The sequence below is a fragment of the Trachymyrmex cornetzi genome, unplaced genomic scaffold (assembly GCF_001594075.2).
Source record: "Trachymyrmex cornetzi isolate Tcor2-1 unplaced genomic scaffold, Tcor1.1 scaffold11, whole genome shotgun sequence".
Taxonomy (NCBI): domain Eukaryota; kingdom Metazoa; phylum Arthropoda; class Insecta; order Hymenoptera; family Formicidae; genus Trachymyrmex; species Trachymyrmex cornetzi.
Genome location: NW_017295653.1, coordinates 1,720,668 through 1,734,728, shown reverse-complemented (window position 1 = coordinate 1,734,728; position 14,061 = coordinate 1,720,668). Strand labels below are relative to the sequence as shown.

Sequence of the window (14,061 nt, the reverse complement as noted above, 5' to 3'; positions counted from 1 at the left end):
TTTCTTTTATTACCGACAAATATAGTTGTATAGTTACGTTTTTTATGCGGATCGTATAACGAAAGGTGAAAACAAAAAATTAATTAAATTATTTTAATTGTAAAAGCAAGAATTGTATGAGAGTATTAATATTAACGTAGCTTTTTTATGACTCTTGTGATATCGTTCGTACAGACAAGTAGCCGTGTCGCGTGCCGCTCTTCTTCGCATTTCTTTTTGAAACATGATAATGCTAGATATAATACGAATTGTTGTATTTTATGAATATTCACATAATACGATTGCTAGTATGATTAATTATTCATAAAATACAACGTTTCGTATTATATTCTTCGCGATAAGATTCAAAAAGTAATGTGAAAAAGAGGCGCGCGCGATACGATTACCTACTTGTACGAACGTTGGTAAGAGAATGACTGCGCGGTAACTACGCGTGAACATGACGCGCCGCTCCGTGCCACCCCGTGCCACCCCTTGCCGTCTCCGCCCCACGGCCGCGCGTCAACCGTCCAACTGTCGAAATATTAACGCCTATTACGAAGTAAAATAATATATTCTTTGCATTTTTAATGTTCTCCGATTAATGAAACAATTTCTTACATGTATCTAGTTTTAGCGGCACGAGTCGTTTAATGTGGTATCATAATTATATTGTGATACACCGAGGAATGTATAGAATATTATCAACCTTTCTTTAAGTATAAATCATTTAAAAATATAATGAAAATTGAGACATAATTTGACGTTCATTTTATAATTTTAAATATTTCGTATCAATTACAATGTACTGACAAAAGGCAAGAAGTAAAAAAAGGTTTTTACTAGCGTGGTTTTTCTTATATAATTGCTCACGTAAAGTGCTTTTGACATCCCAACATTATATCTCAATTTTTATTGCTTATTTTTGTGATTTACAATTAAATAAAGATTAATAATATGTCATACATCCTTTAAATAAAGATATAAATGCAAAATTTATTTTAAATTATGAAACAATTTCGACTATATAGAATAATACGTATAAATAGCATGCACATACATTTAGAGGTATGTAATTTAAATATAATATCTGTTACTTTTCCCGTATCATAAGAATGCGGAGTTACACGAAAAAATGACAGAATTATATATACGATTCAAAGTGATAAAAAGCCACAATTTGAAATATTTAACAATAAGAATTATAGTCTCATTTTTAGATCGTACATGTGAGAACACATGAAATATCTAAAATATTCATGAGCTGTGTATGTGCGTATAATGAATCTAAGAAATTGAGCAAAACCCGTGCAATAAAATCTATTAACCCTTAGTACACTCTTTAGTTTTAGGCAACCTTACGTAATTTACGTTCCTAAAGATCTAATTTTCGTTTATTAATGCGACACCCGGAACGATTTGTAAAACACAACCATCTCTCTCCGAGGTCGCCGCGCGAATGCCGAAGTGATGACGTAGTCGTTATTGTCGCCGCGCGGCACGTTCCCCCACTCCTAGCTGTTCGCCTCGCGCCGTTTAGATATTCTACCTTTATTTGCGCGATTCTTTTTATATACGTAATTGATAATTATTCGCGTGTGTGAAGTATTTTTGATATTCAACGATACATTATGTCTCAATTTTCATTTTACTTTTAAATGATTTATACTTAAACAAAGGTTGATAATATTCTATACATCCTTTATAAAGATATATGCAAATTTTCTTAAACTTAATTATATAATGCCGATCATTCAACTTATTTAAAATAAAAAATGTTAAATAAGTTTCAGAAATTCATTTAAAATATAAAATCGTAGGTATCAGTAAAAAAATTGATACGACTTATTTAAAATAAAAAATATAAAATAGATTCAAAATACTTATTTTTAAAACGCTAATAAGAAATAAGTCTGAAGTGTAGTTATTTAAAATAATAAATACTGTAAATAACTCTTTTATATTTATAATTTAAAATATATATATATATACTTTAAATAACTTTATTCAACCCTTAGTACACATCTTAGTTTTGGGTACCCTTACACACAGAGAGAAGTTTTTCTTAAAGTTTACCTTGAAAATATGATAATCATGAAATAACATTATATTTCGAAGAATGTTAATGTAAATCTCTCTCATTCATTAATAAAACTACAATAGAGTATAAAATCAGTTTGATTAATTTTACTGAAGTGCAAGTAAAAATTTTTTAAATACTGTGTTGTACCACAGCTACCATATTTTCAGGATAAATTTTAAAAGAAATTTCTCTCCGTGTACTATATACACGTTGAGTCATTTGTGTCCTGAATTAATTTTCATCATTTTTACAAGTATATAAAAATTATTAAATGATTTTTGCGTATCTTTTGACATCTTTAGAAAGTATTTGTAAAATTGTATATTTATAACAAATTGTATATGCACCTTACGGAAATAAATCAAGTGCTCCTACAACTTTTTTTTGAAATACTTTTCTGTAATACTTATGTTTTCTCTAATATTCAGGTATCCCGGTACTTTTTCCCCACCCTGTATATAATAAATACACATATATGCATAATATTATCTTTATCTGCAATTCGTGGCTGTAACATCATAATGTAAAATTTATTTATCAACAATGTCGAAAAATAGTTTTTTCTTCACATCTATAATTTGTGGTGTACCACGTCCACTTTCGGCGATACGATTTTATCGACGAGACGGGGGGATCTCGAAAATGGACGTGGTACGTAGTTCCCGCAGCTCGAAAATGGATGTTGATGTCGCTAGGGTACGGGGAGTTAAAAGCATTAGTCCGGATTTACAATAGAGTTTTAAGCCTTAAACCATAAGAAATGGGCGAATCACAGTCGCTTATTCTTCTCGGATTCGACTGTAATTGGTCAATTTCTTACGCTAAAGGCTTAAAACACCTATTGTAGATCCGGGGTTACAGGAAAAAGATCGGGATGGCCGCTCTCAGGTTTCTCTCTGTTATTAGGAACTGTAGCTATATATATTATATGGATTTTTGATAAAAGTTTTTATCGACAGTAGAGAAGAGAGTGTATAATAATAATGCCTTCTATATTCAGGTAATTCAGGGATGCTAGTGTCAATTGACATCAGCAGGCATCAGTTGGCAAGTTGACTCTGATCGGAGTTCGGAGTGATCAGTGTTCTCGCCTCTCGGACGGCGTCTAATCGTGTACTTTTACGGAGAGACACGTGTTGTGATTCTTTTCTTTGGAGTATTTAGCAAATAGTTTACAATAAATAGTTCTGATTTTGTTAACTTGACAAAATAATGGCAAAATTAAAAAAAACTCTGCAGGACGTACAAACGCCTGCTGTACCAAATACGAAAACGTCAATCGTGAAGGTAATTGAGTTTTTGTTAATTTCTTAAATATAATGTGATGTTCAACAAATCTCTTTAGTTCCTTTACTTTACATTTTGAATTTATGATATAAGCAAGATTCTTTTTAAATTTTGTTTTAGAAACGAAGAAATCGAAGAAAAAAGAAAGCTAATATACAATTATTGAATAATATAGATAAAAATAACATAAAGAAACCAAGTGCATCTAATGAAATAGCAAAGGATATACTTACAAATACGCAAAATAGTAAAAGGAAAAAATCGCGTCGTTCTAAGAATAAATTTGATGCAAAATATACAAAAAATTTGGATGCTCCAACAAAATATCCAAAGGATAAAGAAAATAACTTAAAAAAATTAAATACATCTAACACAATAGCCAAGGATACATTTGCAAATATGCAAAGTAATAAAAGGAAAAAATCACATGATTCTAAAAATAAACTTGACGCAAAATATACAGAAAATTCAGGTTTTCTAATCAAATATCCAAAGGATAATAAAAATGTAAAGAAACTAAGTGCATCTAATGAAATACCAAAGGATGTATTTACAAATATGCAAAAAAGTAAAAAGAAAAAACTACGTGATTCTAAAAATGAACTTGATGCAAAATATACAGAAAACTCGGATGCTCCAATGAAATATCCAAAGAATAATAAGAAAAGAATATCAAAAATGTCTCAAAAGGTACAAAATAACTCAAATATTAAAATAAAATATGAGAAAAATAAGAAACGAAAACAGGACATGAATCTTAATCGTACGAATAAGGATGCTGTAAGAGTCAATGATGAAGACGTTGAAGACGATGAAGACGTTGAAGACGATGAAGACGATTCTTCAGAAGATAATGTAAAGAAAAGTATTAAAAGAAAAAAAGAAAAGCTTAAAAAGTTACAAATGGAGGTAAACAATCTTAAGTTTATGATGAGAAAATTAATTGAAGGAAACAATGAAGAGAATATGAAACAGATGTCAACTACAGTAGAAACACAGCAGGTACAATCTGATATATTAAAGCTGGACAAACATAAAATAAATATCAAATATTTAAAAAAAATGCTCGAAAACAAGTCGCAAGTAACGAAAGTTGCACAATCTACTCTAAGAGATAAAAAACCTACCTTGAGAGATAGAATGCAAATGCAGTTAAGAGCATCCAGATTCAGGTTTATAAATGAGACATTGTACAATAATGACAGTTTACAATCTAAACATTATTTTCAAAAAGACCCTGATAGTTTTATGGCTTATCATGCAGGATATAAACAACAAATTGAACAATGGCCGATAAATCCACTGGATGTTATAATATCATCAATTAAAAAATTGTATGTTATCCCTTAATCTTAAATGAAATTTATGCAAGTGTGAATGTCTAATAATGTCTTAATAATTACAGGCCAATGGACAATGTAATCGCTGATTTTGGATGTGGGGAAGCCCGGCTCGCAGCTTCTGTTCCTCATATAGTACATTCGTTCGATTTCATTGCTCTAAATGATAAAGTGAAAGCTTGTGATATGGCTCATACTTCATTATTAATGAATAGCGTCCACGTTGTCGTGTTTTGTCTCTCCTTAATGGGATCTAATCTTAATGATTATATAATAGAAGCTAACAGGGTTCTTAAAAACAAGTAAGTAGTAATAGTATTCTCGATTGATATAGCAATAAGGAATTAATTATTTTTATTTCAATCAACTCTTAGTGGGATCTTGAAAATAGCCGAAGTCGAAAGCAGATTCGAGGATGTAAAAGATTTTATAAGACTACTACGCCATTATGGTTTTAAAAATACATGGAAAGATTTGTCTCATAACCTGTTTTATTTTATGGATTTTAAGAAGAACGAAGATATAAGCATGAAAAGAAAAAATCTTCCTGCAATTACGTTGAAATCATGTGTATATAAGAAGCGATAACATTTTTATTGTATTGTTAATAATGTATTATAATAATATCATTGAAAAATATTTTATTTTTCAATATTCTTTTATATAAAACTGTTTTGTACTTTGGTGATATTACAATTAAGTAATAAATATATCAAACATTGTTTGTATAAATGTGCTGTTTGTTTAAATAATGTGCTATTCTTTGAAATACATTGCTTCATTGGATACAAATTGTAGTTATAAGAAATAAAAAATAAGAAAGAAAAAAGATTTAGGTCGAGAATTTAAGATACCAAATGTTAGACGGGATAACGAGGAAGATTACAAATGGAGTTTTATAAACTTGAGAATAAAAAAGATAGATATTTATTGTGAAGTAATTTTTACTTCAAATTTTATTTTTTATTTTTTTAATATCATGTATCCAAGATTCTTAATATTATTCTTATTATAATCAATTGCAATTATCGTAACAATTCAGAATTTTATAGTGATTATCATTTTGATAACTGCAAATTTCTTTATCTAATATAATACGCTATATGATATGAAAAATTTTATGTAACATAATTCAATCACTGGTTTAATCACTGGTCTCTTAAGATGCATTGATTAATTATTACATGTATGTGTATGTGTGACAAAAATAAAATCGTATCTGATAAAAGACAAATTGACAGTTTACATAAAAGATAATAATTACATAAGATTACATAGAATAGTACTAAATACAGTTATATTGTTGTTTACATGATACAAATTGTTCTTATTATTCTTCGCGTAACAAAAAAAAACGTATCGTTGCTTCATTCAATTTAATTCACACTTGATTCAGACGTGATTCAGAGATTCCCAAACTCATAATTGCAGCATGATAGATGATGATAGACATGAATTTTTTACACCAAGATGAAATATAAGTTAAACATTTTTAACTTTAAAACTATTTTACAGATTTGCAAATTTCTTTTACATTTATTTGTTATGGTCTTTCGGAATATTTAAGAATGAAAAAAAGATATTGATAAAAAAAAGAATAGATTCATCCAATCGAGTTTGAGAAATTCTGATATTTATTTCTTGATGTAAATTTTACACTTTAGTGTGTGTATTAATATTTATTATTTTCAATTTATAAACTGATATCGCTGTTAGGATAATGAAATAAATGGCTGAGATACGAGACTAGTGTGTGACTTCATTATTCACTGACACAACAAAATAAAATACTTAAAAAACATACTTCGTATATGTGCGAATATCTTACAACCTACATAGCGCAATGCAATACATCTATGATTATATAATATTATATGTAATAGTAGTTGCTACACTATCAAATGATATATTTTATTATAACAAAAGATAATTACATGGAGAATGTGCCATACATGATATTCTCATATAAGTTGTAATGACCTTTGCAATTAGGGCGTCGCAAATAAGTGCACAAATGCGCGTTCATAAACGCGTTCATAAAATTAAAATCTTTCAGTACATACAGTCATTTTACTAGGATATTGATCATGTAACATTTTCCCTAGGGCAAAAATGTGAAAAACGGAAAATTGCTCTATGAACTTTAAACAAAAACTTTTATTTTCATAATTCCGCTTTAAAAAAAAGTTACAATATCCTAGAACAAAAATATAAAAAAATTGCGCTTTTTCTAAAAATATTATAAAGTTATTTAAAAAAAAAGCTTATTTAAAAGATTGATGAAATAAAAATATTAAGAGGAACCGCAAAATTCCCTTTGCACAAAGGCGTCTTATATGTTAGCGACGGCCCTGTTCATAATATCAATATTACAATGTTAATTATGCGTTAGCATAAACACATTTCTAAGTGTTGAACACAGCAATTTTTAATCGCATTAATCAACTAATATTAATCTATACATGTGTGTAAAATTTCATTAAAATGTAATTAGTAAAAAGTGAAAAAACTCTTTAAAATATCTGCAGAGGCATTATTCTTTTTTTCATTTGAACACAAAATATTTAAAAATAATATCTCACCGCACTAACTAGTGCTCTAATAAAAATTTATTTTAATTATGTATACATGCATTATGATGGAAATTTCACGTGCTTTAAATTTTCTTGACTAGATATTATAAGTCTTATTAAATGTATTGCTTTGTTATTCTTAAAACAATCTATTTTTGTGTTAAAAATCATAAAATATATTTATAGAATTCTGAAAAATGTACATCATATGATTTATATTAACGTATAAAACTTTAGGAAGCCTTAATTTGTTTAGTAAGTTAAGTAAGTTAAAAAGCCACTTAAAAAATTATTTAAAAGATGAATTAATATAAATGTGATACAAAATGTTTCATAGACATGTACATATAATTGTAACAAAATGATTATATTATATACATAGAGAATGTTTTGAAATTCGCGAATCAAAATACTACAGCAAGAAAGTTTTCGAAAAAAATAAGTTAAAAAATATTTGCCATTTTTTATTCTAAGTCATAGTTCTAAAAATAGAAAGTTTAAAACTGACTAATTATAGATTATGATTAAATGACTATCCGTGAGTTATCACGCGTGATCACTAGCACTGTCGATGCGCGACTCACAGACAGACAGTCATTTAACCGTAATTTATAATAACTAGTTTTAAACTTTTATATCTCAAAAACTACTGCTAGAAACAAAAAATAGTAAATATAATTTATTTTTTTTAGAACTTATTTGCTATAATATTTTGTGTGTGTGTGTGTGTGTATCTTTTCACACGTGATTCCTTTTATTTGTACAAGAAGTAAAACTTTATGCAGTGCATAACAAAATTACATTACTTAAAAAATTTAACATTGGATTCACATTTTCTGTTAAGAATACGACCGGTATTTATAGTCCGTTATTATTTTAATCGTCTTGTGTAATGTCCTAAGATGCAAATATGGTCCTGTGATGGGTTTGTGACATCTTAAGACTTCTTAATTTTAAATATAAGAACGATTATGAATATCGCCTTGTGATTATTAAATTTGAAGAATATGGCAATCTAATAATTAACATTTAATTTAATAGATATCACAAAATTAATTTGGATTTTTATATTTGTCTTTCTATTAAAATTTATACCTTTCCCATATTTTCATAATTTATAATCTTTAAAACATTAATTAACTTAATTATAGGAAATAGATCATTTTTTTATTTTATCAAGAACTGTAACATGTAATATATGTTGTTATATTTTTTAAGAATTTTCGTATCTTGTAAAACAATTAAATTAACCTTATTAAGTACAATATATATTTATATCGATTATATTAATGATATAAATATACTATTATTCTTTGTCATTAATTAAAAGTATGTAAAATTCAAAATAACAAAACTATTGTATATGTATACTTCGATATCAAGATAATGAAATATTTTGTGACTCGCTTTGGACATCATTTTTTAAATGTGTTTTTGTATCAAATTTATAATCAAAATTTTTAATTTTTGATAGAAAAGCAAAATTTATCACAGTTTTCCGAATTATGCATTTAAATGACTTATTACTATTTTTTTTAAATAGAAAATGTTTGAAGTAAACATTTTGGACATCGTTATTAACATAAAATTATTGTATACAAGTATGTAAGACTTCGTGAAATATTAAAAGAATATTAAGAAGAAACTACTATGATATGGCAAAAAAAAAACATCTGAACACGATAAGAAAATTGATACATGGAAAGGAACATGTAAAATGATATGTAACTTAATGAATGCTATTCATTCACACGACATTTATGAGATCAAAGTATATATGACCTGTATAATTTGCACTACGAGAATATGATATTGACATAAATATATTTTTGACATATTAATACTTTTAACAAAATTGGCAATGTTTTAATGCCAACGTAAAATACGTTTCTAATACTGCATTCACCTATTGCTGTATATGTGTACATTACACATTTTATTTATGCCTGTTTTGAAATTGATTAATCTGTCTTAGGAATCTTGTAATTTTTATGTAATACTAGTTATAAATATTTTATTTATGACAGTGACAGTTTCCTATGTAAATTTACAGGTACTAATTATGCACATGCACAATGGAAACATTACTCTGTTGCTAAGTATATACCAGTTAGATAATAGTTCTAAATTGATGACGCATCATACGGTCAATGGCGGTCTGTGCTCCTTGTTAACGACATAGAACTTGTGTTTCTTACCAAACAAACCCCATATCACGGCAACATTCTCAATAATTATATTGAATGGAATAGTGGATAATGCACCGCATATACACAGCATAAATCGGGCAACACCAAAACGATATAAGGAGAATGATTTAACTACTCCAAACACATACATGTAGATATTTACTGCACCGATAAACGCGCAAAGAAAGTCGATCAATGGCGGGCAAGTGATCGGACACAATCCAGCCAAAACAATGTTAGAAGTGGAAAGAGGCATCGTTACCCACGAATAACACGAAATACCCAGCAACAATTTCTTTCTCAATGGAATCGCTTTGGAATGCACAACAAGTAATATACCTTGCAGCCATCTTTTTCTCTGCTGTACAAAGTCCCACAGAGAAAACGGTGATTTTTCCCACATTTCGCCATCCACAAAATTGAACGAATATCCCTGGGAAAATGCCTTCATTGCGAAGAAACAATCTTCTGCAACGGATCCGTCTAATCCATTATTAAATGAAACGTGTTTTTCCGCTCCCATCTGAAATACGTATTCATAAAAAAACCTAACTCATAAAAATAACAAAATAGATGTATATTTGTAAATATGTCACTACTTTAATATGTTTACAAAATATTTACATTTTTATTATATATAATTAAGATAAAAGCAACGTGTGTGTATATATATATATATATATATATATATATACACGTTGCTTTTATCTTAATTATAATGTAAGGAAAGATGATGTACTATCTTCTACAGTTTATAAATTTGTCATGATTAGAAATTACTAGTAATTACCTGTGTGATAACATAGGATCCTTTCATGCTAAAAAATGGCTTGTGAAACATGGTGAACTGTAGTCTTAGCTTTCCCATATCGTCTGCTACTCTGAAGCTATCGGCCAAGGTCGTAATCCAATTAACAACATCCTCATTAGCATATGTGATCAACCCTTGACCAAATTGGTGTTTGCCATCCAGTACAAAGTTCAATATGCCGCGAACAGAATTTTCAGTCATCAGAGTCTCTTCATCGAGATGAACAATCCAGTCGTGATCAGCCAATTCGTTTACCGAGCTTTCGAGGCAGTATTGTAAAGCACGAGCCTTAAATAAGGCACCACTACTTGTGCGATATTTCGGTGGGACGACAACTTCTCGCACCCTGCGATGCGGTGTTAATCTTATTGGCTTATCGCTCACTACTTCTATTTGGAAGTTTTCAAGACCAGCCTCTATGCATTTATCTAAATTTCTCTTCACATTCGTCTTTACTAATTGCGGGTAATCTCCGCGAGTTACTATTCTTATACAGATAAATGGTGCAAGCAGAGGTGAGCCTTTTAAGATTACTTTATCAGGGAATGCATTGTATATCGTTAATCCTATAAAATTGAATAACACTTGTGGCAAGGAGAGAAATGTCACTGTGCGTAACAGGTACAAAGTGATTGCACCGATAATGCCATATCTTGTCCATGGATCGATTTCTTCCTTCTTATCTGTGTTCCACCGAAGGCCTCCAGATACAAATTCAAATACTAATATGACCACGAGCAGCAGACAGCAGTGCAAAATGTGTTTCGTTATACTGTTCAACATTATTCCTGTAAATTATAAAAAAATATTTGATAATTAATAATTGAGTAACATCACTAATTCTAGGAAGTTTAGAATATTAGGTGCTTTCCAGCAAAATACACAGATAACGCAATAAATCACTTCATTTTTGTTTAACATGGTTTGTTTAACACTTCACATAATGAAATTACTTGGAGTAGTTTCAAGATATAGTATGAATAATAGAATTATAAGTTATCTTCAATAAAAGTTTATCTGGCGATATGAAAAAATATTAAGCCGTGGAATCTATTTTAACAATATATCAATATACAGAATATTGATAAATTAAGATAGATACAGCTTGATACTTTTTATCTCAGTTTAGAATATTCCATTGCATTTTAATTTTAAGTGATATCATGTTTACTATTGTAAATCTATCCTATATTTACCACTAATTATAAATTCAGCTTCAATGTAAGTCTAAGTGTTTATTATAATGTACAGGATAGACTTGATCCCAAAGCAACTCTTTATTTCTTTTTCAATAAAAAAAACTGTTCAATATTGATAAACAACAAGGATATAATGTTTCACTGTTATACTGTGTATTCTGTATCTCTTGCTGTGGATAGCAATCATGTAACTTTTTCTTTAGAATGGAAAAGTGAAAATTATGTATATATGCATGTACACACATACATACAAAAAGTTCATACTTTTCACATTTCTTAGCCTAAGGAAAGTTACTCCCTGGAAAGCATAAATAATCATGCACAACTGAAAGAACAATAATTTTCTCGTTTTATATAAAATGTAAATATATCACTTGCTATGCGACTGCCGTGGAATTTCAGAGATCGCGTTTCGTAATGGTGACAATTCTCATTAACCTAAATTACCCAGTTGTATTCAGTAAATAACGAGAATATTATTTTCAAACTTCGCAGCAAAATTGATTCGGCCTTCAATCGTCACACAACACGCACGAACGCGTAATGCATCAATGCATACACGCATACACACGCAACATTGCCGCACGTACGTACATACATACATCGGATCGTATGATCGGCTGAATTACGACTAGAGATATGTGATTCGAAGAATTGCAAAATTAAAATTAGTTCACACGCAACATGACTCACAACTGCGACTCTTGAACAGATAGCCGACGCTTGCGATAACGAGAATCGAGGTGTGTCGAGCGGCCTCGAATATTTGCAAGTAAATGTAGACGTGCTTGGAAATTATATTCCGTTTAATCATGACTTAAAACACCGATCGCTAAGTCCGAACATCACCGCTGTCTTAGCACGATCAAACGAACGTCACAACATTCTGCAAATTCTCGTAGAATTTAAGTGGAAGTCGCGGGAGGGAGGGAATAAGTGAAATAAGTCTCGTCTGACGGTTATCGGCGATAACGCGATACACACTAGGATAACCTTGCTGATATCGCACTCTGTCTCGTGAATGATTTGTAGCGTATTGCACGGGGGAACGATGAGCCGCCAGCATAAACGTCGAGCACGGTCTCGAGAATCAAGTGGAATGAAGCGAAATCAGGCGGAATTATACGCGGATCTGCTCTTTGACCGTTGGCATCCACCGCACTCCATCGCGCTCCGGTTGGCTCGGGATAGTCCGGACGTACCTGCGTGCCGGGACCTGAGGTGGCTGAATTTTCAGACGTGCGTGATAATCGCAAACGCGCCGGCTCTGCCCATTGCCTGCGAGGACGGTCGAATAAGCCGAATTCGGCGAACTCAACACTTCATTACTTCGGTGATGCGCGAACGCGTTTTCATAATTTTGACACGCACTGTCTGACACACGCACGCATACGCGTTACACACAACTATCGCACAACTCGCAGCAGCTCAACATTACGCGCGAGGGTTCAACGCACCGATTTGTGTTTGGGTTTTTTTTTTCTCTTCACTGCCGTCGAGTGATGTCGAGCCTCGAGGAACGACGACCGTCCGACCGATCGACTCTTTCGAGCGTCAGCAACTTCTGTCGAGTCGAGAACTCGGTGTGCGCTCTACTTCACGCCGCAAATACTTTGATTGGCCGATTCATAAAATTCTTCTTTCTGATTGGTCAATGAAGCATTTATATACAGCGTTAAGGCTGGAGCACGAATCTTTGCACAACATATAAATGTATGAAGCATAAGAGAATCAACCAATCAGAGTCTTTTATTTTATAAAAAGGAAGGACTTTGGCTGCGTTCAGCAGAGAAAGCAGCTTTTGCAACTATTGTAAAATTCTTCAATATGATTGGTCTTGCCCTTGGTTCCTCATCTAAATCTAAATGTATAAACCAATCATATTCAAGAATTTTACAACAATTGCAAAGCTGCCTTCTCTGCTGAACGCAGCCTTTGATTGATTCATTTTATAAATAAATATTTTTCGCGACAAATTATTCGCAGATTCTCGTTAGCATCAGATTTTGAACCTTCTTCTTTGAAACAAGTCAAAGTAAAAGTCGATAGGATTATTTGTTTAAAAGTTATAATTTGTAAGCGGGACATATATACAGGGTGTCCCGAAAGTTTTTGTCAATCGCTTTTGTGCAGATAGAGGAGATTAAATTGAGTCGAAAAGTCCTCTACCAATTTGCAATTTTCGCAATAGTTAACAAGATATTATTTACTAAAAATTGCCAAATATTGGTCTTGAATAATTTTTTTCTCAAATACTGTCCACTTTACAGAAAAACTGTAAGAGATAAAAATCATTTATTTTCTTCTTATAAAGTTCTGAGAATTTTTTATTAACTTTTTGGTACTGCATTTTCTTATTTTTACCACCGACAAGATATTATTAAAGACCGTCAACCCTGGGCAAATTTTCGGGGGGTATAAAAAGGGCTCCAAGGGCCCGGAGGTAATTCAAGAACGCTGACATTACTGACAATTGATATAAATTTGCTATTATTAACATAAATATTTGGCGCATGCATTATTAAATTCATGATTTTTTATTACATAAATGTCCCATAAATAAATATACATACTTGTAAAGCTGTAATATCCTATATATT

The 14,061-nt window shown here is 30.7% G+C and overlaps 2 protein-coding genes across 5 annotated transcripts; one reads left to right on the top strand and one right to left on the bottom strand.

Moving 5' to 3' along the window:
* The first annotated feature begins 3,111 nt into the window (after window positions 1-3,111).
* LOC108762337 (ribosomal RNA-processing protein 8) lies at window positions 3,112-5,277 on the top strand. The gene is made up of 4 exons (XM_018509298.1): window positions 3,112-3,349; window positions 3,470-4,683; window positions 4,755-4,991; window positions 5,064-5,277. The coding sequence occupies exons 1-4, from the start codon at window positions 3,275-3,277 to the stop codon at window positions 5,275-5,277; spliced, it is 1,740 nt and encodes a 579-aa protein (XP_018364800.1). The 5' UTR covers window positions 3,112-3,274.
* A 3,784-nt stretch (window positions 5,278-9,061) lies between these two features.
* Window positions 9,062-13,008, bottom strand: egh (beta-1,4-mannosyltransferase egh). 4 transcript variants are annotated; one of them, XM_018509146.1, is made up of 3 exons: window positions 12,664-13,008; window positions 10,242-11,050; window positions 9,062-9,974 (listed from the first exon to the last, which is right to left on the bottom strand). In XM_018509146.1, exons 2-3 carry the CDS (start codon window positions 11,043-11,045, stop codon window positions 9,402-9,404), a joined length of 1,377 nt encoding a protein of 458 aa, XP_018364648.1. In that variant the 5' UTR covers window positions 11,046-11,050; window positions 12,664-13,008; the 3' UTR covers window positions 9,062-9,401. The 4 variants fall into 4 exon arrangements, with proteins under 4 accessions (XP_018364648.1, XP_018364656.1, XP_018364641.1 ...); XM_018509154.1 differs by having other exon boundaries at window positions 12,919-12,984; XM_018509139.1 differs by lacking the exon at window positions 12,664-13,008 and adding an exon at window positions 12,446-12,650.
* Window positions 13,009-14,061: the final 1,053 nt, after the last annotated feature.

Coding starts and splice junctions, on each gene's coding strand:
- LOC108762337 (XM_018509298.1), top strand. CDS start 3,275: ATGGCAAAATTAAAAAAAACTCTGCAGGACGTACAAACGCCTGCTGTA. Junction 3,350..3,469: donor CGAAAACGTCAATCGTGAAG/GTAATTGAGTTT, acceptor ATTTTGTTTTAG/AAACGAAGAAATCGAAGAAA. Junction 4,992..5,063: donor AACAGGGTTCTTAAAAACAA/GTAAGTAGTAAT, acceptor ATCAACTCTTAG/TGGGATCTTGAAAATAGCCG.
- egh (XM_018509139.1), bottom strand. CDS start 12,527: ATGCTGGCGGCTCATCGTTCCCCCGTGCAATACGCTACAAATCATTCA. Junction 11,051..12,445: donor ATATCAGCAAGGTTATCCTA/GTGTGTATCGCG, acceptor TATAATTTACAG/GAATAATGTTGAACAGTATA. Junction 9,975..10,241: donor GATCCTATGTTATCACACAG/GTAATTACTAGT, acceptor TACGTATTTCAG/ATGGGAGCGGAAAAACACGT.